Source organism: Ahaetulla prasina, chromosome 15 (assembly GCF_028640845.1).
Source record: "Ahaetulla prasina isolate Xishuangbanna chromosome 15, ASM2864084v1, whole genome shotgun sequence".
Taxonomy (NCBI): Eukaryota; Metazoa; Chordata; class Lepidosauria; order Squamata; family Colubridae; genus Ahaetulla; species Ahaetulla prasina.
This window is the reverse complement of record NC_080553.1, coordinates 10939176-10966452: the sequence shown is the minus strand read 5'-3', so window position 1 is coordinate 10966452 and position 27277 is coordinate 10939176. Positions and strand designations below refer to the sequence as shown.

At 46.1% G+C, this 27277-nt stretch overlaps 1 protein-coding gene across 4 annotated transcripts in view; it reads right to left on the bottom strand.

The window, feature by feature from the left end:
- CLTCL1 (clathrin heavy chain like 1) overlaps positions 1 to 27020 on the bottom strand; it is a 65785-nt gene extending 38765 nt beyond the window's left edge. For all 4 annotated transcript variants that reach the window (XM_058158432.1, XM_058158433.1, XM_058158434.1 and 1 more), the window contains exons 1-9: positions 26794 to 27020; positions 16989 to 17196; positions 7709 to 7977; positions 6409 to 6570; positions 5259 to 5372; positions 4285 to 4458; positions 3674 to 3871; positions 2316 to 2516; positions 862 to 1014 (exon numbers count right to left, since the gene is read on the bottom strand). In XM_058158432.1, coding sequence (XP_058014415.1) covers positions 862 to 1014; positions 2316 to 2516; positions 3674 to 3871; positions 4285 to 4458; positions 5259 to 5372; positions 6409 to 6570; positions 7709 to 7977; positions 16989 to 17196; positions 26794 to 26835 — 1521 coding nt within the window. In that variant the 5' untranslated portion in view covers positions 26836 to 27020. The remainder of the gene's footprint in view (positions 1 to 861; positions 1015 to 2315; positions 2517 to 3673; positions 3872 to 4284; positions 4459 to 5258; positions 5373 to 6408; positions 6571 to 7708; positions 7978 to 16988; positions 17197 to 26793) is intronic.
- Positions 27021 to 27277: the final 257 nt, after the last annotated feature.

Below are 27277 nucleotides of genomic sequence, written 5' to 3'. Positions count from 1 at the left end.
TTGGGTCTTAACTGACGTAACCGTCTTGCTTAGCAACAGGATTTTTTGCTCCATTGTGATCGTAAGTCTAGGACTCCCTATATGTCAAAATACCGTATTTTTCGGATTTTAAGATGCACCTGACTATAAGACGCACCTAAATTTAGAAGAGGAAAACGACAACAAAAAGTTTCTGGCCACTGCACACCCCGTTTTTGGCCTTTTGGGGGGGGCTTTTTTCAGCCCTTTTCCGGCCCATTTTTTAGGCTTTTTTTGGCCAGTTTCTGAGCCTTGAAAACAGGCCAAAAAAAGCCTCAAAAACGAGTTGGAAAAAGCCTCAAAAACAGGCCAAAAAAAGCCTCAAAAATAGGCCGAAAAAAGCCTCAAATACGGGCCGAAAAAAGCCTCAAATAAGAACTGGAAAAAGCCTCAAAATCAGGCCGAAAAAAGCGTCAAAAACAGGCTGAAAAAAAGCTCCAAAAACAGGCCACAAAAAAGCTTGAAAAAGGCCCGAAAGCGAGGCGTGCAGAGGCCAAAAAATGGCAGGTGGTTGGGCGGGGCTTTGGCAATATTCGGTCTATAAGACACACAGACATTTTCACCCCCTTTTGGGAGACAAAAAAAAGTGTGTCTTATAGTCCAAAAAAATACGGTAACTAGCCAGACGTTCTAGCCTGTAAGCCAGACAGAAACTCAGCAAGTTGAGACAATTACATCTCATACTTCTAACATAGTTGGGAATGTTCCAAGACCTTGTGTTATCTCAGGAGAGATCATTTTTTCTTTTAAAAAAAAATGTGTTGAGTTGGAAAGCGAGCATTGCACAAGCAGGCGTTTTTCTCAGACGGGGAAAAGATAAAAAAAAAAGAGAGATAAGTTTACCTTTTTGGCATAAAGAACAATTTTCTGGAACTGACTCGTTTCTGCAAAACACTGGATGACTTTATTTGGGACGTTGGCACGGAGATAAACACTCAGGGCGAGGGTTGGGTCAGCGGCCTTCACCAAGTCTCCCAGCTCTTCGGAGCACTCCAGCTGAAACGGAAGTCAGATTTTCAGAAATCAATGCCAATCCGAGTTGTTAAAACTCCAGGCTACTTTGACAGATGGGGGCAACTGAATCAGTATTTACTGACACTGTGCCAGCCTTTGGAAATACCTTCACACCCCAGCCGTGCCCAAACTACCACAACTGTTGCTGTTGGCATGAGAGGGCTGCTGGCATTTCTGGGGCCAACTCTGCTGCCCAAGGAAAGGATGCTTGCTACTGTTAGCTGGACGGCTGTGCCAACTTCATCTAAAACAGGACACACAAACGCACAAGCACGCACACACACATATAGTGTGGTGGGATGTAGTTAGGAGGGGGGGGGTTCCCCAGAAGCCAAAGAGAGCTTGGAATGTCTAGTGGGCAGGAAGAGGGCAAGGTCGAACACTCCCTAGCAATTCACCGGAATTTTATCTATAATTATGGGAGATAATTGCTTTAGTCCGGCAAGATTCTGTCTGTAAGTTCAGAACAATATAGGAACTACTCAGAAGTAATTCCATATGTCGGTCTCAGTGCTTTGAGTCTGATGTATCCAAAGCCTTGGGAGAAGGCACTCTGCTTTCAAGCTGAATTTTACATACATAAATTTAACTTAGTCTGGCTGTCTAAAATAGAATAGAATAACAGAGTTGGAAGGAACCTTGGAGGCCTTGGAGGTCTTCTAGTCCAACCCCCTGCTTAGGCAGGAAACCCTACACCGCTTCAGACAAATGGTTATCCAACATCATCTTAAAAATTTCCAGCGTTGGAGCATTTACAACTTCTGCAGGCAAGTTGTTCCACTGATTTAATTGTTCTATCAGGGAATTTCTCCTTAGTTCTAAATTGTTTCTCTCCTTGGTTAGTTTCCACCCGTTGCTTCTTGTCCTGCCTTCAGGTGCTTTGGAGAATAGCTTGACTCCCTCTTCTCTGGGGCAGCCCCAGAGATATTAGAAGACTGCTATCATGTCTCCCCTAGTCCTTCTTTTCATCAAACTAGACATACCCAGTTCCTGCAACCATTCTACACCAGTTTAGCCTCCAGTCCCCTAAATCATCTTTGTTGCTCTCAATCCATCTATCTCAATCCGTCTATCCATCCATCTTTATGTAGTGTATATTAGAAGAGGAGACCCTTTGAGAGCATTTTAATGTATGCCAATCAGTGTACATTTCAAGTAACAATAAAGTTATTCTAAGTCTAAGAACTTCACTGCATGTCATGGTTAGGCCTAACGACGCATCCTCGCTTGTGGCTTTATGGGTATCGCAGGACCACACTAACGAATGGCGAAGGGAGGCTCACCTTGTCTTCTTTCAGCCATTTCTCAAGCAGCTGCTTGCGGCCTTGCTGAAGGACAGGACGGCAGAGTTCCAGAGATTCAAACTTGTTGAGCTGCCCTTGGTCAAGGAGGATCCCGAAGTACTGTAGTAAGGGCGAAGCTTGCCCAGGTTGAGCCGGGACACTCTGAAACTTCCGGATGGTGTCGCTGGTGCGCAGGATGCCCTGAATGTCGGAACCGGATGGTTAAAAATGTCATTTATGGATTGTTCCCAGGGAGGGAAAACCAAGAGCAATTCAAACAGTGGTGAAATCCTAATGGTTTGCACCTGTTCGGGCGAACCAGTAGCAAAAAAAAAAAAAAAGCTACAGGTTCGTCCGAACCGGTATTTCCAACGATCAGCTGTGCCGCACAATTTAGATTTGGCAGAAAGCAGGAAATCCTTCTTTCCAGCAAATCTAAATCGTATGGCACAGCTGTTTCCCCCCCTCGCTCTTCTATTTACCTTAAGCCTCCTTTTTCCACGCAAAGCGGGTTTGACACGCACTGCACGTGCGTGCATGCAGCGTGCATTTGGGGCACACGACGCAAGCGCACGTATGCGTTCATTTGGCGCGGGCAGCAAACCGCGGAGGATTTGACCACTGAATTCAACCACCCGTTTTAGAATACAGGTAGCCCTCGACGTACGACCACAACTGAGCCTGAAATTTCTGTGACTAAATGAAACATTAAGTCAGTTTTGACCCATTTTACGACTTTTCTTCCCACCGTTAAGTGAGTCGCTGCAGCTGGTAAATTAGTAACATGGCTGTTAAGTGAATCTGGCTTCCCCATTGAGTTTGCTTGTCATAAGTTCACAAAAGGGGATCGTGTGACACCCCCACCCCCACATTCAGGATACTGCAACCATCATAAATATGAGGTCAGTTGCCAAGCATCTGAATTTTGATCCTGTGACCATGGGGATGCTGCAATGGTCGTAAAGTGTGAAAAACGGTCAAAAGTCGCTTTGTTCAATGCCGCTGTAACTTTAAGCGGTCACTAAATGAACTGTTGTAAGTGGAGGACTACCTCTATCTAGGGAAAGGCCCAATAACCAAGTCACACAGTTCACTAACCCGTAAATCGTGATTCAGAGAACACACTAGTTTTGGCCTGTTCATTGTACAAACCAGACAAGCCAGATTATTATCACTTTTTTTTTCAGTGAAGTTGTAATTTTGAACGGTCACTAAATGAGCTGTTGTTTAAGTTGAGGACTACCTGGTACCAAAAGCAGCAAGAGGGTAGAATTAAGTCAACCCACTCGCAGGAATCAAACGGGTGTTTTAGTCGATAAATATTCCGAAATATTAAGGTATCTTCAAAAATGGTTTACCTTAGGTGCAGACGCGGCCACTTTAGCCGCCTCCGCGTAGCTTCCCTGCGCAAAAAGGGTATTAAATTTTCTGGCAAAGAGTTCTTCCGCCCCGGCTAAGTTGCTTCGGATAGCCATTCGCAAGCCCAGATCTGGATTCTGCAGGACGTTGGTGGCATAGTTTACAATATTGTCTTCTTCCACACAAACCGACAGGACCTATCGAGAGAGAGCATGTGGTGAAACGTGACAGCTACGGCCAAGATAATGAGAAAATATCAAGAATTATAACGCCTCCAAAAAAATCAGGCGTTGTAATAGCACTTAGACTTATATACCGCTTCACGTTGCTTTACAGCCCTCTGTAAGTGGTTTACAGAGAAGCAGCCTCTTGCCCCCAACTATCTGGGTCCTCATTTTACCCATTTCGGAAGGATGGAAGGCTGATTAGATAGATAGATGATAGATAGATAGATAGATGATAGATAAATAGATGATAGACAGACAGACAGACAGACATAGATAGATAGACAGACAGATAGATAGATAGATAGATAGATAGATGATAGTAATAGCACTTAAACTTAGAAGAGGAGACCCATAAATTTCTAACCTTCCAGCAACCATCTTACCTGTCCTTTTTTATTCACGCCAATAATTCCAGAGGTAGGTTCGTGAGGCGATGTTACAAATATCGTTTCGGCGCTGATTCGGTTCATGTAGATGCAGACCCCGGATTCCAAATCGTACATGTGTATGTAGCCGTATTTTGTGATCAGGTAGATCACGCCGTGCTTTGTTCCAATCTGCGAAGCGGGAGTAATCAATATTAATCGGACTCGAGCAGGAAGGAAGAGACCATGGAGGTCTTCTAGTCCAGCCCCCTGCTCCAGCAGGAGAACCTATACAATCTCAGACAAGTGACTGCCCAGTCTGTTCTTAAAAATGAACTGTTGGTAAGTCAAGGCAAACTACGGCCCGCCGAAGCCATTAATCTGGCCCGCGCGGGATCATGAAGCTGCCCCGCCAACATCGCCCCATCTACCCACCGGCCCCCACCTGCCTTCCGGGGCCAAAAATGAGACATGCGGAGACCTCAGGAGGCCCATTATTGGCCTCCCCAGCCTCCAGAGAGAGAGGGACGGAAAAAGACACACACACAAACACAAGTCCCTCACCCACACCCCAAGGCAGCCACATCCCTTCACTAACCTGCTTTCCACCCCAAAGAGCATAACAAATTAAAGTTTAATTTGTGTCTATTGTTTAATGCAGGGGTCTCCAACCTTGGCAACTTTAAGGCTTGTGGACTTCAACGCTGAGGAACTCTGGGAGTTGAAGTCCACAAGCCTTAAAGTTTGCCAAGGCTGAAGACCCCTGGTTTAATAGACTGCTAAATTGGCCACTCCCACTCAGTCACATGACCATCTAGCCATGCCCACGCAGCCAGTCCAGGCGGCCCCAAACAGTCTGAGGGACTGTGGATTGGTCCCCCTGTTTAAAAAGTTTGAGGCCTCCCGAGTCAAGGATTACCCGTATACCTGCCCAGGGGGGAGTTATAAAGGGCTGGAGAGGATGCGGAACTTGCTTCCCCCAATTCGTTTACCTGCATTGCAACTGGGAAATCCGTCTGGGCTTCCGGTGGGAAAAAGACGTCGACCGCTTTTTTGACGAAGGGCTGGTTTCCCGCGGCGGGCTGACCCACTTCGATGATATGAAGCTGAAAAAGAACCAGTTACGGTAACAAGAGTTGGAAGGATGACCTTGGAGGTCATCTAGTCCAACCGCCCCTGCTCATGCAGGAGAACCTTCTACTAGGGATTCAAACTGCCAAAATGCCGACCTTTCTGATCGACAAGCTCAATGTCTTAGCCACGCCTTCCTCCTTCCCCTTCCTCTCCCCCACTCCTCCCCTCTTTTCCTCCTTTCTCATCTTCTCTCCGACTCTTGTCCCCTATCCTATCTTCCTCTCCTTTCCCTTTCTTCCATTCCTCTCTCTCCCTCTCCTCCTCTATCTTACCCTCTATTCCTCTCTCCTTTCTTTCTTCTTTGTTGTATATTATTTCCCTTATTTGGTATCCGAGCAACTCCGATTCTCTAATAATATATACTTCCTTTTCAATTTCTTTCCCATTTTACCCAATCTATCATTTCATAATTGTACATTTATATTTATAATCTTCTTTCTTCCCCCCCCCATCCCCCTTTTCCATTTAGTCTGGCGTTATCTGGGTTTCTATTTCATTTTTTTGTCATTTCCCTCATTTAGCTTTCTCTAATTTAAATTATTTATGTATCCTCTTTTATTCACATCTCTTTTCTAACCATACGTAGAATCTTTCCCATGTCTTGAAATACACCGATTCCTCTTTAATCTTTTAGGAGGAAGAAGAAAGTAGGAGAGGTGAGGAGGGAGGGAGGGGAAAGAGAAGAAGAAAGTTTGTTGGGAAAGAAAGGGAAAGAAAGGGTAGAAGAGCAACCCCGAATGTATTTAAAATGTCTTATCTTTATGCTTTCTTCAGAAAAAATATGTATGATTATTTATGGGCAAGAGAATGTACATTTACAATACGTGTATAAGAACAGAAAAATAAAAAAAACTTTATAAAAAAAATGTCTTAGCCACTGAGCCACTGTGAAAGGACAGTCCACCGTTTGGCTCACAAACAGGAAAGCCGAGTGATGACTTGTGGGGGGGTGGGCAAGGGGGGGCGGGGGGCTAAATTTACGCAAGGCCCAGCTTCTCCTTTCGTTACCTTGCCTCCTGCGGGGCTGCGGACGGCGAAGCAGAAGAGGGTGGACGGCTTGGCGTTTCCTTCAACTTTGAATTCTGCAAAGGCCGCCGCGTGGCCCTCGATGGGCTGGGAGACTTTGCGGTCCACGGAATACAGCTGCATGGCGCCCACCACGCGGTTTTGCTAAAAAATAAAGCCAGAAGCGTTTGTGACGCAGCCTTCCAAAACTCCACAAAGGGTCTCTAATCAAGGCATCCCATGCCCTTCCCCGCCACAAAAGAACTCATGCCACGAATTGAGCAGAGCTGGGAACCAAACGGTTCTCAATTCTGTTCAATCGCTAGCGATCGTCCTTGAGACTTATATACCGCTTTACAGTGCTTTTACAGCCCCCTCTAAGCGGTTTACAGAGTCAGCCTCTTGCCCCCAATAATCTGAGTCCTCATTTTACCCACCTTGGAAGGATGAGTCAATCTTGAGCCACTGGGAATCCAACTGCCGGCAGTCAGTAGAAACAGCCTTGGTGACACAGTGGTTAGAATGCAGTACTGCAGGCTAATTCTGTTGACTGCCGGCTGCCAGCAGTTCGATTCTCACCAGCTCAAGATTGATTCATCCTTCCATCCTTCCAAGGTGGGTAAAACGAGGACCCAGATTGTTGGGGGCAAGACGCTGACTCTGTAAACTGCTTAGAGAGGGTTGCAAATCACTGTAAAGCATTATACAAGTCTAAGGGCTATTGCTATTAGCCTGCGGTACTGTATTCTAATCACTATGACACCACTGCTCCTGCAGCTTGACCCTCCTTCAATTATTCAGAATGAATTATTTCATTTTGTTCAATGAAGGGGCTTCAATTATTAATGTATTATTAAACCAATCAGGGAGTGGTTAAGGCATGAAGCTGGAAACCAGGGGACTAAGTTCTAGCATTGCTTTAGGCATGAAAACTATCTGGGTGTCTGAATTCTAGTGCCACTTTAGAGACGAAAGCCGGCTGAGTGATTTTGGGCCAATTAGCAGGAATTGCTAATTGTGAATTCTAGTCCCGCCTTAGGCATGAAAACCAACTGGGTGATTTCGAGTCGATCACCAAGAGACCGTGAATTCTAGTTCTGGCTTATGCATGAAAGCTAACTGGATGACTTTGGGGCCAGCCCCTCTCTCTCAGCCCGACCCACCTCACAGGGTTGTTGTTGTTGTGGGGGGAAAACAGGAGGAGGGAGGAGTATTGTGTATGTTCACCCCCTTGAGTTACTTATAGAGTAATAAAAGTGGGATAAAAATCTAATAAATAAAAAATTCCAGAGGTTTTCCCTACCTGGGCAGAGATGCCAATTAAGAGTAACCATTTCTGGTTGTCATCCGTCCGGTAGTTGATGATTTGGCAGCCCGCAAGACTGGCGTGTCGGTCAAACATCTTTTGCGGCAAAGAATCTCCTTCCATGCTCCAGTGATAGACGGCCGTCTCCGTCACTAAAGCCACGGTGTTGACCGAGATCCACTTCCAGAAAATGACTTCTTCAGCCATCGTGTGTGCTTTCATTTTACTTTTCATCTCTATGTTGAAGATCTGGAGGGTTTTCCCAGCTGGTTGGCAAAGATAGAAAGACCAAAAAAAAACGAGAGAGAGAGAGAGAAAGAAGAAGAAGAATCACAGATCTCCCAAATATCCCGCCCAGATTTAACTCTCCTGCATAGGAGTGGTGTGGCAGCCTACAGGTAGAGCTCTCGCCTCACAATCAGGAGGCTGTGAGTTCGATCCTAGGTAGAGGAAGATCTTTCTCTCCTTGGGCACGATGGGAATAGATCTGCCGAACAAAACTCCGCATTGGCGACAGGAAGGGCATCCGGCCAATAGACACACTGCTAGCTCCATTCAGTTGCCCAGACTCCACCCCGCAAGGGATTATGGAGTTGTTAAAACATGATGATGATGATGATGATGATTTAATTCTTCTGCACCTCGGCCCTCTTTGACCCATCTAAAGTGGGTTAAGACTGCTCAACATCTTGGCCAGAGATGCAGGGAAAATGGAATGCCGAGAAAAAGGAAGTCAACTCACTTCAGGCAGCAGCTTAAAACAAGCAAGGTTAGATGCTCTTTCCGTTTGGTTCATCTTACCATCTCAAGCTACTCAAGTGTGCAGAGGTCACGCGATTCAAAGCATGAACTGGGACGACCAACTCTTTATCTAATGGGGAAAGTACGTCAACCCCATGTACCAGCGGGGTGGACTTAAGATTCACCCCACTGGTACATGGAGCTTTACTGCGTCTATATTGATCCCTTAAGCAGACATATTCAGAGCTCAAAAAAGGGAAAGTCAAGGATAGCCAGTTAAGGGGTGCAATTCAAGGTGCTGGTTATCACCTTTAAAGCGCTGCATGGCACAGGACCGAGTTATTTACGGGACTGCCTACTGCCACCTATAGCCTCCCATCGGCCTGTGTGCGCTCCCATAGGGAGGGCCTCCTCAGGGTGCCATCAGTCAAACAATGCTGACTGGCGGCCCCCAGGGGGAGGGCCTTCTCTGTGGGGGCTCCAGCCCTATGGGATGAGTTGCCTCCGGGGTTGCGTCAACTCCCCGACCTCCGGTCCTTTAAACGCGAGCTCAAGACCTTTTTATTCCACCGTGCGGGGCTAGCTTGAGGAAATTTTAAGGGGGGGGGTTAGGATTGTTTTACTTTAGTTTTAATTTTAAATTGGCCATTTTATAATCAGATTTTTAATATGCTTTTTAATTTGTCTACGTGCTTGTTGTTTTTACTTGGCTGTGCACCGCCCTGAGTCCTTCGGGAGAAGGGCAGTATAAAAATCTAATAAATAAATAAATAAATAAATAAGGGGAAATATACAAACAATCATTTCCAACTATCCAATCCAATATTTTGAAGGGCTGTCACAGGGACGGGTGGGGAGTGGGGGGGGGGGAGGAACGACCTATTAGATGGGACAAGAAGCAACGGGTGAAAGATTATCAAAAGATAGACCCAATTTAGTATTAAGGAGAACATTTCCTGATAGGTGAGAACAATCGATCAGTGGGACGGCTCGCCTTCAAGAAGTTGTGGGTGCTCCATCAATGGAGGCTTTTAAGAAGAGACTGGCCCACCATTTGTCTGAAATAGTATAGGGTTGGACTAGAAGACCTCCAAGGTCCCTTCTAACTTCGTCATTTGTCCAGAAAGCTATAGGATCTCCTGCTTGAGGGGGGGGGTTGGACTAGAAGACCTCCAAGGTCCCTTCTAACTCTGCTATTTGTCCAGAAAGCTATAGGATCTCCTGCTTGAGCAGGAGGGGTTGGACTAGAAGACCTCCAAGGTCCCTTCTAACTCAGTCATTTGTCCAGAAAGCTATAGGAGCTCCTGCTTGAGCAGGGGGGGTTGGACTAGAAGACCTCCAAGGTCCCTTCTAACTAGAACAGGTGTCCGCAAACTTGGGTCTTTTAAGACTTCAACTCCCAGAGTTCCTCAGCCGGCTTTGCCAGCTGCTCAAAGCTTTGCTGGCTGAGGAACTCTGGGAATTGAAGTCCACAAGTCTTAAAAGAGCCAAGTTTGCAGACCCCTGGACTAGAAGACCTTCAAGGTCCCTTTCAAGTCTGTCATTTGTCCAGAAAGCTATAGGATCTCCTGCTTGAGCGGGGGGGGGGGGGTTTAGACTAGAAGACCTCCAAGGTCCCTTCTAACTCTGTCATTTGTCCAGAAAGCTATAGGATCTCCTGCTTGAGCAGGGGGGGTTAGACTAGAAGACCTCCAAGGTCCCTTCCAATTCTGTTAATGAGTCTGTAATCTGGTGAAGGGACATACTTCCAAACTTTAGAGCTTTAGAGAAACTAAAGCAGTGACCAAATCTGCCCTTTTCATAAAGACCTATGGGGAACAAACGCTAAGGGGAAAAATATTTTTGGAATGGATCAGTGGCTTAAAACAGACTTCTTCCGCTAATGTTAAAAATGCCTTTTTTCCACTTCGGCTTTTTCTTCCATTTCTCACCAGTTTTAAACGCCCCAAATGGAATGCATTTATTAAGCAACATCCGTAAATTGTCTGAGAAGTGTTTACTAAGAGCCGAGGTGGCGCAGTGGTTAGAGTGCAGCACTTCAGCTGGCTGCTGGCTGCAGTTCGGCAGTTCAAATCTCACCAGGCTCAAGGTTGACTCAGCCTTCCATCCTTCCGAGGTGGGTAAAATGAGGACCCAGATTGTTGGGGGCAAGAGGCTGACTCTGTAAACAGCTTAGAGAAGGCTGGAAAGCACTATGAAGTGGTATATAAGGCTGTTATCTTCCTTCCTTCCTTCCTTCTTCCTTCCCTCCCTCCCTCCTTCCTTCCTTCCTTCCTTCCATCCATCCATCAGTGGTGCACAATAGTTAGAATGTAGTATTGCAGGCTAATTCTGCCATAGCCAGGAATTCGATTTTCACTGCCCAAGGTTGACTCAGCCTTCCATCCTTCCGAGGTGGGTAAAATGAGGACCCAGATTGCTGGGGCAAGAGGCTGACTCTGTAAACTGCTTAGAGAGGGCTGTAAAGCGGTATAGCAATAGCACTTAGACTTATATACCGCTTCACAGGTATATAAGTCTAAGGACAATTGGTACTGCTGTTCCCCTCCCTCCCTCCCTATGAGGCAGTATATAAGTCTAAGTGCTATTGCTAATTAGGGTAATTATTGCTAATTAGCCACCAGGTCGGTAAACCGGTGGCTGCAAGGCGAAAGGAGCTGTAGCACGCAAAGGCGAGCCAACTGGTCGAGTTGAGCTGGAAGGTTACGAGCAGTTATTTTCATCCTTCGGCTTCGTGTTTTATTTTTTTAAAAAAATTAGCTTTATGCCTCTGTGGTCTTTTCACGCAGACCCTGTTTGGTCGGCGGTGCCGCAAGAATGAAGTGCGTGGATGACGTTCGTTTCAGTGTTCTGTGGCCGGTGTTGCATGACCAACTTCTACGGGGAAACCGCTCTGCGGGGTAAAAATGTCGCTTCCGTAAGAAAAAGGGGATCCCAATGAAATATTCTCCGTGTTATGAGCCCTCTGCTTCTTGCTGAGTTTTCTCTCAGTTAGATTGCAAAGCAATGGAAAGGATTACGACAACCAGTAAGAAGCAGGAAAGAGCAGAGATTGTGTGGCTGGGGGCGGGGGGGGGGGCAGGCAGCGTTTGCAGATTGCTTTAATGAGGGGAGACACAAAAGGCCTCCTGGAAAGCGATTCCCCAAGGCCTTAACCCATAAAGGAAGCCGTTTATGAGTGCATTTCAAATCCCCATCCATTTCTGCACTGCGTTATTGATGAAATGCAGCCACTAAACCAGACCAGGATGGGGAAAAAATGGCCTCTTGTTAAGCAAACGGGGCTTTCTTAAAAGAGAAAAAAAAAAATAATAATAGAAGAAGGTTTTATTCAGGAGAGAAGGTTTTAAGAGGAAAACTCTACTTGATGATCAATTGGGGGGGGGGGAGGACTCCCCTTTATCCATTTTAACCGTTGCTTTTTAAATATTTTTGTTCCGCAAGGATCACAAAATGAATTGGGTGGCTATATACGTTTGTCCTTCTGCCAACCTGGCAGTTCGAAAGCAGGTAAAAAAAATGCAGGTAGAAAAATAGGGACCATCTTTGGTGGGAAGGAAACAGCGTTCCGTGGGCCTTTGGCATTGAGTCATGCCGGCCACATGACCACGGTGACGTCTTCGGACAGCGCTGGCTCTTCGGCTTTGAAACGGAGATGAGCACCCGCCCCCTAGAGTAGGGAACGACTAGCACATATGTGCGAGGTGAACCTTTACCTTTTATACATTTGTCAAATGGATGGATGGATGATAGCTGAGAGAGAGAGAGAGACAGACAGAGAGAGAACTGATGGATAGCGGATACAAAAGGAAGGATAGTTAGATGGATGGATGGATGGAGATAGATAGAAAGATAAAAAGATAAAAAGATAAAAAGATAGATAGATAGATAGATAGATAGATATAGATAGATAATTAATGTGGGTGGGTGTGGAGAGAGAAAGTGATGGATGGATGGGCGGATGGATGATAGCTGAAACAGAGACAGCTGATGGATAGCTGATACAAATAGAAGGATAGCTGGATGGAGATAGCAAGATAAATAGATGGATGGATGGATGAATAGATGGTGGGTAGGTAGGTAGGCAGGCAGGCAGGCAGGCAGGTAGATAGATAGATAGATAGATAGATAGATAGATAGTGTGGGTGAGTGTGGAGAGAGAGAGAGAAAGTGATGGATGGATGGATGAATGATAGCTGAGAGAGTGAGAGCTGATGGACAGCTGATACACATAGGAGGATAGCTGGATGGATGGATGGAGATAAGAAAGAAAGAAAGAAAGAAAGAAAGAAAGAAAGAAAGAAAGAAAGAAAGAAAGAAAGAAAAGAAAGATAGTGAGTAGGTAGGTAGGCAGGCAGGTAGGTAGATAATATGGGTGGGTGGAGAGAGAGGGAGGGAGGGAGAAAGGGATGGATGGATGGATGGCTAGTATTGGCCGGGAGTGGGGTGGGGGGGAGAAATAGCAGGCAGAGGCCAAGATACCCTGGAACAGAAGTGACCGCATTTGTATCAATCACCTTTTGGAGTAGGGATCGAATGCCGCCTCCCCACAAGTAAGGCAGCCCTAAGATTTGATGAAGCCAAGGACCAGAGAGTGCCAACGGAATTTAAGGGTCAGCAAAGCAAGGCAATTTTACCCGGCCTTCCGGCAAGGTCCCCTTCCAGGAGATTGTGTTGTTAAAAGTGGCTGTCGCATCAAGGAAGCTTAACCGCAACAGAGCCTAGCCGCTAACCGGGATTAATCTAAAGCTGCGCGTAACACAATTGAATGATACCGCTTATCTTGGGCGGCCAGGCATCTGTCCTCTATTCAGGTGAACTAAGAATAAAAAAAACAAAAGAAAACAAAACACCGACACAAACATGTACAAGCCTGAATAGGTGGGTCACATCCAAGAGGGGGTGGGGGGTGGAGGTGGGGGTGCAAGAAAAGCTCTGAACACTTTACATCTGTGCGACGAGAGAGCACAAAAAAACAGTGACTTCTGCATTCCCATGCTGAGTGTATGGAAATGGCTGGTGTAAAGCACTGCGTTTCCCCGTTTTGGCTTTAACGTGGAGGCGCATTTGACGAGACGGTACGTACAAGCAGAAAGCGCTACCTCGGGCGACGGCACAACGTAGGGGACATAAATACGAAGAGGAGAATGCTCCGGTCGATCGCTGGGGGAGAATGCCGCATGCAGTCGTCCGGCAAACGCAATCGGGATACGCTCTTACCGCCGTTCAGGAGAAGCCGTTTAATGTCTCTGAAAGGCTGGCGGGCGTTGTTACGGTCGTGGCTTGCACGCGGGGGGGAAAAAAACTAAGCTTCAAGCAAAACACGAGAGGTGGGCTAACCCCAATCTCAGCCAATCGAGGAACATCTGCATTATTTTAGAACAGACCTCGATTCACGGGTCTGTCGGACTTTAATGGTTTGGGACAAACGACGATGCTGTGACTACCGGGAAGCTATCATATCTATTTCCCAGGGCTTCGTATATTTAAGAACCTCCCCGAGAGGATATGATAGTACTTACAAGTCCGGGGGTCTCCAAACTGGGCAATTTTAAGACTTGTGGACTTCGGCTCCCAGAATTCCTCAGTCAGCCTTAACTAACCCATGCTGGCTGGGGAATTCTGGGAGTTGAGGTCCACAAGTCTTCAAAGTTGCCAAGGTGGGAGGCTCCTGCTTTAAGTAGCCGTAGCCGGAGACAGAGACAAGACTTACGTTTCTCCGCTTAGTTACTCCTGTGTACCTACAAACTAATAGATTGTTAGTGCGAGCTGCGTTTCAGGTTGTCAATCAGTGTTAGCTTTTCTGGTCAATGCACCGATTCGCAGGGGGCCAAGATAACTGGAATTAAAGCACAGCCGAGAACCATGGCGGCGCAGTGGTTAGAACGCAGCATTGCAGGCTAACTCACTGCTCGCTCCAGGAGTTCGATCCTGAGCGGCTCAAGGTTGACTCAGCCTCCCATCCTTCCGAGGTTGGTAAAACGAGGACCCAGATTGTTGGGGGCAAGAGGCTGACTCTGTAAACCGCTTAGAGCACTGTGAAGCGGTATATAAGTCCAAGTGCTATTGCTATGAGGAATGCTGAATCTTCGATTACTGCTTTGAGTAGGGCTATTTGCCCATGCTGTGTATGGACACCTTACCTAAACTCCCACGCAATTTTTAAGCAAGCTGGCAAACAACAGCTGCCCACTCCTACACAGCTCAGGCTCATGAATTTCCAATATAAATTGATTATCTACACAATCGTGGACCCCTGCGAGTTTTGTCATGACTTTCTGGGACCAAAAGCCACATTTAGAACCAAGTAGATGACTAGCACACAAGACACCATGCTAGCAAAGGTCTCTCATAAAAGTATTTGGGACTCACTTCCTTGCTATCCATTAACTGTACGACGATGGGATAGATTTGCTCAAGAACCATTCCTTGGTACAGTTACAACCAGCAAGTCGTGTAGCGGTATATCCCAAAGGAAGGCAACAATTTCCCCCCAAAATTCAAGCCATCGCATCTGGATCCCAATTAATTCCACTGAGCGGAATTCTCTACTGAGATGCCCAATTGCTTATATATATATATGTATATATATAGTTTTTTTTTTCCAGATTTCAGTACTTTTTATGAGATTAGACCATTCCATACTGTTAAAACATAAAAAGTTTGCTAGGATAAAATGAACTCACCGTCTGTATTAAGACAAGAATGCAGGAAGAAAAGTACACAGTCAGTTGACAGGGAAATTATTTTAAATCTAAAGAGCTTGTGTGACTATCTGCAGAGGGGCATTTTAATGTGCTCATCAGGTAGCTTCTGGATTACAGGTTACTGTGCGAACCAAAACCGAGCTCCCACAGAAATATCACTTTTATTTGCTACAGTTAGAACTTTTGTATAATCCAAGCTTTTTTTTTAAAAAAAAACAACCAAGTACACTTTTATTAACCAAATCTTAGATTTGTCCCGACTACGTCATCACTGCTGCCGAGGAAGATGAGGCTTATAGAAGTGGTTCTTGACTGGGCAAAACTTTCTGGAAACTTGGAAAAGGGCAATATCTGAAATTCTGGGTGGTCTGGAATTTCTATTTTCTAATCTTAAAATTAATTTTTAATCATTCCCTCTGGGAAAGCTATTTTGCCCCAATCCTCTCCTCGCAATTCAAATTCCATGACTGCCATTTTCAGTCTCTCAATTTACTGTCAACAATTAACAGGCTAAGTTTCATTTAAAAAATGTATGTGTGTTTTTTTTTTCCCTATGCGCTTTTAAAAAATGTCCTGTTTAGTGTTGTTCTGGTCTTATTTTTTTTTCTTTTCCTTTTTTTTTGGGGGGGGAGTTTGTACAGGTAGTCCTCGACTTACAACTCCTTCGTTTAGTGACCATTTGACGTTACAATGGCCCTAAAAAAAGTGACTTCGAACCCTGGGACGCTGCAGCCGTCATAAATGCGAGTCAGTTGCCAAGAATCTCAATTTTGATCACATGATGTTGCAACTGTCATTCATAAGTGTGAACATAAATTACAATGGCCCTAAAAAAAAGTGACTTATGTTCACATTTATAACCGCTGCAAGATCCCCATGGTTGCAGGATCAAAACCGAGACCCTTGGCAACTGACTCGCATTGATGACGGCTGCAATATCCCAGGGTCATGCGATCCCCCTTTGGCGCCCCTCTGTTGTGTCTCGTCCGATCCCACCACAGCCGGGGCCTTCTTATCTGCTTCCGAACACGGAGGAATGTCCTAGTATGCCTCCCGGCCCCAGCCCTGGCCCCATGCCCAGACAGGCTGAAGAGGAGGAAGTATCTCCAGCCCCCAGCTCTGGCTCCATGCCCAGGCAAACGGAGCAACTAGACCCCTCCCCCTCCTCCACAGCATGTGAGCCTGAGGGAGGTCAATTGCCAACAGCTGCAGACTGGAGTGACCCTCGCGTCAGAAGACTTGATAGGCGGAGGCAACAGAAGGAAGGGAGGGGCAGGCCAGGATAATTGCTGAGTCATGGAGCCACACCCCATGGCCTATATAAAAGATCTGCTTTCTGGCATTCTCTGAGTCAGGCAAAGTCTAAACATATCTTGCTGAAGTCACTTTCGGGTCTCCTGCCTGCCCTGAGGACTTTGCTAGGACTTTGGCAGAGCTGCAGAGGCACGCCTGATTCGGATTTCCCTGACCCGGCCGTCAGCGGAGGAGTGGGACACGACACCCTCTGACAAGCAAAATCAGTGGGGAAGCCAGATTCACTTAACAGCCGTATGTTACTCATTTAACAGCTGCAGTGAGGTTCACTTAACAACCGTGGCCAGAAGAGTCGTAAAACACGTCAACGCTCACTTGACATCTTGCTTAGCAGCAAGAAATGTGGCCGTAAGGCGAGGACTACAGGTACAAACTCCCCCCCCAAAAATGAAGGCGAATAAATAACACGGTGAATAAAACTAAAATTCTCAATTAAAAAAAACCTGACCAGGTGAAAAAGTTTTCCTTTCTTAAGACTCGTTCCCTCGCGGGTGAAAACAAGTTGGCCGACGTACCTTTCAGTGCGATGACCTTGGAAGCAGGATTCATAATGGCACTTTCTGCCGAGATGGGACGCCGGATGGGTGTCGTCGGGTCACTCAGGTCGACAATGACCACCTGCGCTTGCTCCCCGACTTTTTCTCGGATGCAGATGAATTTGTCCGATTCCATCGTTAACGTGCTGAACCCAATGTTGGCTGGATTAATTCCAAGATTCTGGAGCTAGAAACAACAACAGCGAGAGCCGTTTCATTAGAAGACTCCTGATCAGTGGCTCAAAGTCACCCAACTGGCTTTCATGCCTAAGGTAGGACTAGAACTCACCATTTCCTGGTCATTGGCTCAAAGTCACCCAATTGGCTTTCATGCCTAAAGTGGGACTAGAATTCACAGTCTCCTGGTCATTGAACCAAAGTCACCCAACTGGCTTTCATGCCTAAGGTGGAACTAGAATTCACAGTCTCCTGGTCATTGGCCCAAAGTCATCCAACAGAGTAAGCTGGGACTTGAACTCACTGTCTCCTTTTTTAGCCTGCCGCCTTAACCAATAGATCAAACTGGCTCTTTCTTGGCAGTGACTTCTTGTATGAAAGTCTTTCACTGTCCCAGTCTTAGTCTACAGCCTCCCATTCTAGTCTAATCCAGTCCTACCTACCCTCAGTTTTTTAAAAAAAGAACCCATGGATGGCTAAGTGCTCTGTAAACACCCAATGATTTACCAAAAGCATATAGAGTACAAACGAAGGGACATGTAGTGTTTGAAAAGTTCCGAATTAAGTCACTAAAAGATTTATAAAAATTTAATAAATAAATAAATAAATAAATAAATAAATAAATAAATAAAATTTGTACAGGACTGGAAGGCAGTAATGTGCAGAACGGGACTATCTACCCGAAAATAAGACCCAACCGGAAAATAAGGCCTAGCGTGATTTTTCAGGATGCTCGTAATATAAGCCTTACCCCCAAAATAAGCCCCAGTTAAGATTGTCAACCAGATGGATGCATTTAGTACCATATTTCCCCCAAAATAAGACCTAACCAGAAAAAAAAGCCCTCGTGTCTTTTGGAGCCAAAAATTAATATAAGACCCGGTCTTATTTTTGGGGAAATATGGTAATATCTTACAGGGAAGAAAAAAATGACAGGCTAAGTTTCTAAAACTGTACATTTATCTATCTTGCCCTCTTAATATTAAACAGTTTTATGTACGTTTCACGGAGGCTGCTTAATAACTTCACTTGGCAATCTATTTGTAAGTAGCTGTCAATTGCTAAGGAGAGAAAAAAGGCAAAAAAATAAACAAACTATTGGATCATGGAACATCAAGCAAACAAGGAGTACTTAATACAGTTAATTGTCATGTTTCTGCAATATTCAGTTATAAGAGTATTTATTTTTTATGTAGACAAGCTTGTTCACTGCAAGCAGGAACTTTTCTCAGAAGTCACTTTTATGTGGTTAACATTGCAAAAAAAAGAAAAGAAAAAAAGAAAAGAAACATTAGGAAAATGACAGCATCTAGAAAGAATTCCAAAATCCCTCCCTACAGAACGCAGATAGATCTATGAACGTAGATCGCAAGCAGGAAATATCCTGAGCGTCCAAATGCCAGACGCTACCATTAAACAGACCCTTGGAATTGTCTGCTGCAAACTGGGACGTTCTCAATTGCCAAGCGCAGTCGAAAATTCTCACTGCGTCTTCTCTTTCACGTCTGAAATTCTGAAGGGAGTGGTTCTAGATCGACAGCTCTGTCTCGAAAAACAGACAACCGAAGATTGCGCAATCAACCCTCCACACCCCAACCTAATCCTTGTCTTGCTCAAGGCAGTTTTCCTCTAGTTAAGACCATTTATTCCAATATTCTACTACCTAAGGCAGTGATGGCTAATCTTTTTGCCATCGCGTGACAAAAGTAGGAGGGAGCGCCGGGGGGGGGGGGGAGGTTACGTATAATTGTTACCAACCTGCCTTCCATTGAGGACCTGTATACTGCACGAATCAAGAAGAGGGCCGTGAAAATATTTGCAGATCCCTCGCATCCTGGACATAAACTGTTTCAACTCCTACCCTCAAAAACGACGCTACAGAGCACTGCACACCAGAATAACTAGACACAAGAACAGTTTTTTCCCGAAGGCCATCACTCTGCTAAACAAATAATTCCCTCAACACTGTCAGACTATTTACTGAATCTGCACTACTATTAATCGTTTCATAGTTCCCATCACCCATCTCCTTCCACTTATGACTGTATGACTATAACTTGTTGCTGGCAATCCTTATGATTTATATTGATATATTGATCATCAATTGTGTTGTAAATGTTGTACCTTGATGAACGTATCTTTTCTTTTATGTACACTGAGAGCATATGCACCAAGACAAATTCCTTGTGTGTCCAATCACACTTGGCCAACAAAAATTCTATTCTATTCTATTCTACGTGCGTGTGTGCGCACACACATAATTATATGCGCTTCGCCACCATACATGTGCGCGCGCTTCCCCCTCTTTTGCCATGCGATGGCCCAGTGGGGCCTTTTTTTGCTCTCTCCAGGCTCCAGAGCCTCTCTAGGAGCCTGGGGAGAGCAAAAACAAAAAAAAAACAGGCCTTCCGGTCCCACCGGAAGTTGAAAAGTGGCCTGTTTCCAGCCTCCAGAGGGCCTCCGTGGGGGGAGGCTGTTTTCCCCCTCCCCAGGCTCCTAGAGAGGCTCTGGAGCCTGGGGACAGCAAAAACGGGCCTTCCCCACCCCACCCCCTCCGGAGGCAGGAAACAGCCTGTTTCTCTACTTCTGGTGGGCCCAGAAGGCCCACCAGAAGAGGGAGGAAAAGTTGCAAGCAATTCCCTGGGAAACGGCTAAGAGGAGTTTTCGTGTAGTCATCATCCTTATCGCAGAAGTATAAATATTTGGACATAATTGCCTTCTTCAGTCTGAGGCCTATCACAATTTTCCCTCTGAAATTTTCTTCTCGCAGATTTTTTTTTTTTTAACAATGCACCTGTTGTAGCATCTAGTAAAATAAAACAACAGTATCTCCCCCTCCCAAGTTTGTGTTTAATCATAACAGACGTTCCGTTCTGCCCTTTGCTGCATTCCAAGTCTGTCTTGCAACACAATTGGTTAAAAGGAAGAAAAACAGAAATCCTGCAAAAGCCCGCAAGACTTCCAAGTATGACTTGACTTACGGCTTGTTCGTTTAGCAACCTTCAAAGATGAAACGGCACTGGGGGGGGAAAGCGACTTATCGTTGGGATTTTTTATTTTTTTTTGCACTTCTAACTGACGTGACACTCTTACGGTCATGTGATCAAAACTCCAGATGCTTAGAAACTGGCATGTATTTATGACTGTTTTGTAACCTTCCTAGCTGGCAATGCAGTGGATTTGATTAAATAATGATTACTTGATTAATAACTGAGCGACCCACTTAACAAACTGCAGTGGCTCCCATATATCACCAATCCTGCGCAGGCTGCACTGGCTACCTGTGGTCTTCCGGGTGCACTTCAAGGTGTTGGTTACCACTTTTAAAGCACTCCATGGCATAGGACCGGGATATCTTCGGGACCGCCTTCTGCTATCACATGCCTCCCACCGACCGGTATGCTCCCATAGAGAGGGTCTCCTCAGGGTGCCGTCAGCCAAACAGTGTCGGCTGGCGACCCCCAGGGGAAGAGCCTTCTCTGTGGAGGCACCTACCCTCTGGAACGAGCTTCCCCCAGGACTTCGACAACTTCCTGACCTCCAGACTTTTTGCCGCGAGCTGAAGACGTACCTATTCTTCCGAGCAGGACTCGCTTGATAGGGGTTTTTAATTTGTTTTAAAAGGGGTTTATTTTATATTTATATTATGTATTTTATATTTAAATTTAGGCCTTATCGAATAAGTTTTTTAAATAGTTTTTATTGTAATATATTGTATTGTTTTTACTTGGCTGTTCACCGCCCTGAGTCCTTCGGGAGAAGGGCGGTATAAAAATTAAAATATTATTATTATTATTATTATTATTATTATTATTATTATTATTATTATTATTATTATTATTATTATTATTATTCAACAATTTTGGCAAGAAAGGTCACAAAATGGGGCCAAATTTGTTTAACAGCTGTCTGGCTTAGCAAAAGTAGTGCTGGGCTTAATTGCGGTTGTACGTTAAGGACTACTTTGTAGTCCTTAAGTCCTCCGCAATCAATAGCATGGACATTCAAAGCTAGTTCCACGGATAACCATGGTTTGTTTTCGGTTTCGAAGCCACCATTGACCAAGTTCAGATAACACGTTAAAGCTATAAACCAGGGATTTGCGAGGTTTTATTTTCAGCCAAGCACTGCATTCTCTATTTTAGAAGTATCTTCCAGCTTCTGCAAGTTGGTGGGACCCTAACAAAATGGGGATACAAGCAGTCCTCATTTAGTGGCCACAACTAGAAGCAGCAACTCAAGCTTGTTAAGCAAAGCTGTTCCCTAAATTAAACCACGAGGGTGGCTATGTGTTGTGGTTCTCCAACAGTTTGCGGAGCTGGCAACGGAGTTGGACAGCGATGAGGCTGAGGTGAAGCCAGGGCCATCGGGGAGTGAGGTGCGGACTCAAGAGCCTCCAGAGACTGATAGTAGTGAGACAGAGGAACAGGAGGAGCCTGTTCGTAATGCACGCATGAGAAGAGCTGCCAGAAGGCAAGAGCAGCTCAAGCAGAAAGGACGACTTGGGAGTAAGGCCAAGAGATTATTGGCCCCTCTCATAAGGCTTAAAACAGACCAGCAATGGTGTTTGGGCTTTGCCGGAAAACAACGTTGGTAGCTTCGTCTTCTGCTTCGTCTACATCTTGCATTTATTTTTGTGACTTCTGAACGTTTGCCAAGAAAGGCCTTTGGCAGTTTGCCTAATTAGACCAAGGTTTGTGATAGGATTGAGGAATTTTTGTTGGGAGGAATTTGTTTTAATTTGACTTGAACGACGCTGGGAATGAAGTAATTCTCAGCTGTTCGATTAAAGTTTGTTTGTTTTTTTCATGGACTGAGTTTCCTTCTACCTACTTGGGCCTGGGTCACAACAGTTATGGCTTCGAGCTTTGCGCTGCAAACCTACCCAGGTTGTAAACAGGGATTAGATGCAAAGCTGCACTGTCCTCCGACTGTAACAACAAACGGTCAATAAACAAGAGGATTGCTAAATAAGGATTACCCAGGGATGCGTTTGCAGACATCTCATTACCAAACCAGGCAACATCATCAGTGCTAGAAGCGAGTGGTGTTTGTGGAGAAGAGGAGGAGAAGGAGGACTGTGGGGTCCTTGATGCGCTTTGAGATAGCTTGTTTTCTTGCAGACATTTTATTTAGCCAACTAGTACTGTAAAAGACTTGTGACTGTTTTTTTTCACACTTACGACCAATGCCACATCCCCACGGTCACGGGTTCAAAATCCAGACGCTTGGCAACTGACTTGTATTTGTGACCGTTGCACTGTCCCCTAGGGTCACGTCAATGAGGAAGCCAGATTCACTTAATAACCATGTGGCTAACTTAAGAGCTTCAGGGATTCACTTAACAGCCATGGCTGGAAAGGTCCTAACCTGGGGCAAAACTCACTTCACAACTGTCTCGCTGTGCGACAGAAATGTGGGGGTTCAATTGTGGCCGTAAGTCAAGGACAACCAGTACTAGTACATAGGCAAAGGGTCATTTATAGCAGGGGTCTCCAACCTTGGCAACTTTAAGACTTGTGGACTTCAACTCCCAGAATTCCTCAAGCCAGCAAAGCAAAGCTGGCTGAGGAACTCTGGGAGTTGAAGTCCACAAGTCTTAAAGTTGCCAAGGTTGGAGACCTCTGATTTATAGGTTAGAGCAAATGAAACATTTACGGGTCAGAAAACTTTTTAAATTGATGGGATCTCATTTTTCAGAAAATCTTAAGGGCTTAGTTTCCTTAGAACATTTCAGAAAACTGCAGAAATTTAAAAAATAAAATAAAATAAAATAAAATCCCTCTGTTTCCAATACTTAAAACAGGCTTCCTCCGAGAATCTTTTTTTTCCTGATTTATGTTCAGGTCACATGCCCCAAATGAAATCATAATTATTTTGGAGAATTTTAAATCAGTATAAATGAGCAGTCATTACTTCGGCTTCTCCCCACTGTAAAAATATGCGATGGCACGGAATATTAAGTTGCTCAAGGAATTAAGTTGTTTTCAATCCAGACTCTGGGACTGACTGACAGTTCGGCTACTGTTATAACGTGACAGGTAAAAAGAGCAAAGAAATTGCAAGAGATTGCAGAAAATATCAGGTAAAATAATGATCATAGAGCATAGGTAAAGGTAAAGGTTCCCCTCGCGCATATGTGCTAGTCGTTCCCGACTCTAGGGGCCGATGCTCATCTCCGTTGCAAAGCCGAAGAGCCAGCGCTGTCCGAAGACGTCTCCGTGGTCATGTGGCCGGCATGAATCAACCCAAAGGCACACAGAACGCTGTTACCTTCCCACCAAAAGCGGTCCCTATTTTTCTATTCGCATTTTTTACCTGCTTTCAAACTGCTAGGTTGGCAGAAGCTGGGACAAGTAATGGGAGCTCACCCTGTTACGCGGCGCTAGGGATTCGAACCGCTGAACTGCCGACCTTTCGATCGACAGGCTCAGCGTCTTAGCCACTGAGCCACCGCGTCCCTTATTCATAGAGCATGGCACCCCCCAAAAACCGTAATATGGCAATAGCAGCAGGGCAATGATTTTATATACAAGTGCCCATCAGCCCTAGCTAAATTGACCAAGGGCACAGATAGTCCTCGACGTACAACAGTTCATTTAGTGGCCGTTCAAAGTTACAAAGGCGCTGAAAAAAAGCGACTCGGGACCGTTTTTCAGAGTTACGACCTTCGTAGCATCCCCATGGTCACACGATCCGAATTCAGACGCTTGGCAATTGGTTCATACTTATTGACCGTTGCTGTGTCCCAAAAGTTCATACGATCTCCTTTGGCGACCTTCTGACCAGGAAAATCAATGGGGAAGCCAGATTCACTTAACAACCGGGTGACTAACTTATCAACCGCAATGTTTCACTTAACAACTATGGCAAGAAAGGTGGTAAAATGTGTGGGGGGGGAGAAAACTCCCTTAACAAACGTCTCACATAATAAAAGAAATGTTGGGCTGAATTGTGGTCGTAAGTCGAGGACTCCCTGTACAACTCTTAAGGGACATCGTCCTGCCAATCCTTAACAAATTAAGAGTAAGGAGAAACAAGGTCAAATCTCTGTTGAGATCAATCAATCAAATGGAATGGATCAAAAGAAAAGAGAAGGCAAATCAAAACAAAATATATTTTAGGGAAAATAAACTGGAACCGACATAGCAGGAAATGTTGAGGAGCAAATGACCCGGAAGCCAAACATTCCCAAAAGAAAATATGGGATAACTGTAATTAAAACTTCGCCACCATTCTTTTAACAAAATAATTACTTTGGAGTTGGGCTTTCATCCCAAAAGGCGGTTATGTTCCGCAATCCGTTAGAATTTTAGACTGGAAAGAAAGCTAGATCAAGGCCACATTTCTAGAATTCTGGTTTACGCTTTCAAGCCGGCTAAAACCCAGAACTTTAAATTTGGGAATTCCCCATGTGCGAGTTTAGCAGCTATAGAAATTTGCAAGACAAACAAACAATAAACAAACTGAATTCAGGCTGCAACGCCTATGCAAACCTGGTGGGACTGACTTGCAAATCAAGGTGTTTTAAACTCACAATGGGGGGGGGGAAGCAGCAGAGTTGGTGAGCACCTTACAATTTCACTTTTAAAAGGTTAAGAATACGCTGCTTCTCAACCAGAAGCAATCCCCAGGCCCCCCTGTGCCTGGACATCCCACAAACAGACACACACACACACTGAGTAGTAGCCTGACTAGGTGGCTCAGTGGCTAAGACAGTTCGGTGGTTCGAATCCCTAGTACAACTCTCCTGGCGTGAGCAGGGGGTTGGATTAGATGACCTCCAAGGTCCCTTCCAACTCTGTTACGTCTGCCGATGCTAATGTCTCATTAAAGGTAAAGGTTCCCCTCGCACATATGTGCTAGTCGTTCCCGACTCTAGGGGGCGGTGCTCATCTCCGTTTCAAAGCCCAAGAGCCAGCACTGTCCATGGTCATGTGGCCGGCATGACTCAAGGCCAAAGGCTCACAGAACGCTGTTTCCTTCCCACCAAAGGTGGTCCCTATTTTTTCTACTTGCATTTTTTTTTAACGTGCTTTCGAACTGTTAGGTTGGCAGAAGCTGGGACAAGTTAGTTACAGGAGCTCGCCCCTTTACAAGGCACTAGGGACTCAAACCACCGAACTGCAGATATCGACAAGCTCAGCGTCTTAACCCTTTAAACCTGCTGAAATAAAACTCAGGGCCAGGGTCAAGCAGCAAAATGTCCTAAACGTGAGGGAGGGTGTGTATGCATGCGTGTGTGTGTGTGTGTGTGTGTGTGTGTGTGTATGTGTGTGTGTGTGTGTGGTTGGAAATGGAGGGACTGAGTGGCCAAGGGAGGGGCAGGCTGAAAGTCATTGGGAAATCCACTTCCGGTTCCCTCATTCATTTTAGCAAATTCTTTTAACTCCTGCCACAAACTCTCTCTCTCTCTTTTTTTTTTCCTTCCCCCTTTCCTTTCCTTTCCTTTCCCAACCGAGGTGGCTTTCCCCTTTTTCCTGGCTCTTCTGCCCTCTTTGACACTAATGGGGAGACGAGACCCCCCCCTCCCCATCTAGGAGAGGGGAGGGGGTCTCTTTATAATCTGCCCCCCCACTTCTGCTAAAGTCCTAGATTTTGCCCTGCAAAGAAAGGAGCCACCAAAGAAGGGGTTGGGGGGGGCAGGAGTGGGAGAAACTGAGTTGGCCAATGGCCTGGTCTTGCAGGTCTGTGGGGTGGGATAGGGGTGGGGGACTAGTGGGGGTGTGTGGGGGGGTCTGGCTCCAAAGTCCCAGAGATGAAGCTCCTGCACTATACCTACCTCCCCCCTCCCCATTTTGCAGATCCAGAAAATAGAAGGGCACTGATGGGGGCATGCAGGCAGAAACAACCCCCCCCCAGGCTCCTCTCTCTCTCTCTCTCTCTCTCTTTCTCTACCTCTTCTCCCCCCCAAATCATTCTTGGTGGGGTAGTAATGCAGGCCAGAGTTTTTCCTCCCCCACCCAAAAAAAAAGAGGGGGGGAAGGAAGGAGGAGGAGGAGGAGGGGGAGGGAGGGATCCAGTGACTTTGCACAAATCTCTGCAATCCAAACTAAAGGAAACCCCCACCACCACCACAAGAAAAAACAAACAAACAAGCAAACCACCATCTCAGGTCAGCAGACTTTCTCCTCCCCCCACCTCCCAGATCGCCCTCCCCCACTCACTCCCCCCTCCCAGCAAAAGCCATAAAAAATGCCCAACTCCTTCTCCCTCCCCTTTGTAAATAAAAGGAGGGAGGGGCGCATGGATGTAAAGGATGCCCACCTCCCTGCTCCCCCCCAAGGCAAAAAGAGGGGGGGAGACCCCCCCAAAAGGGGGGGGTTCCCCCAAAGAGGAGTGCCTCCCTTCAAATTCAAGAAGGGGGGAGGCTTCTTGAACCACCACCCCCTTCAAAGAGACAGACCTCCCCCCTTTTGCAAGAAGAGACCCCCAAAGCGGGGAGGGGTCTCTGCAGCCCCTCCCCACCCTTACTAGGCCTCAGCCCCTCCCAACTTTCCCCAAGAGGGGGTTTGGAGGAGGGTGAAAAGGAAGAAAGAGGAAGCCCTCCCCTCCCTAGGGGTCTCCATTCTCACAACCCCCACCTGCCCCAGCCCCAAATCCTCACCTGAAAATGCTCCTGGAACCTTATGGGGAGGATTTGAGCCATGGTGGTGGGCGAAGGGGAGCCCCCCCCGGAGGCTGAGAAGCTGGAAGGAGAGAGAGAGAGAGAGAGAGAGAGACCGGGTTGATTGGGGAGGGGGCTGTCCGGGAACGGCCGCCGCTTCGCTGCCCCACACGCGCGCCCGGCAGCAAGGGGTGGGGAGCCGCTCTCCGGCGGGGACGGCTCTGCGCAGGCGCGGAGCTCTCGCTCTCTTCTCCTCTCTTCCCCCAAATCATTCTTGGTGGGGTAGTAATGCAGGCCAGAGTTTTTCCTCCCCACCCAAAAAAAAGAGGGGGAAGGAAGGAGGAGGAGGAGGAGGGGGAGGGAGGGATCCAGTGACTTTGCACAAATCTCTGCAATCCAAACTAAAGGAAACCCCCACCACCACCACAAGAAAAAACAAACAAACAAGCAAACCACCATCTCAGGTCAGCAGACTTTCTCCTCC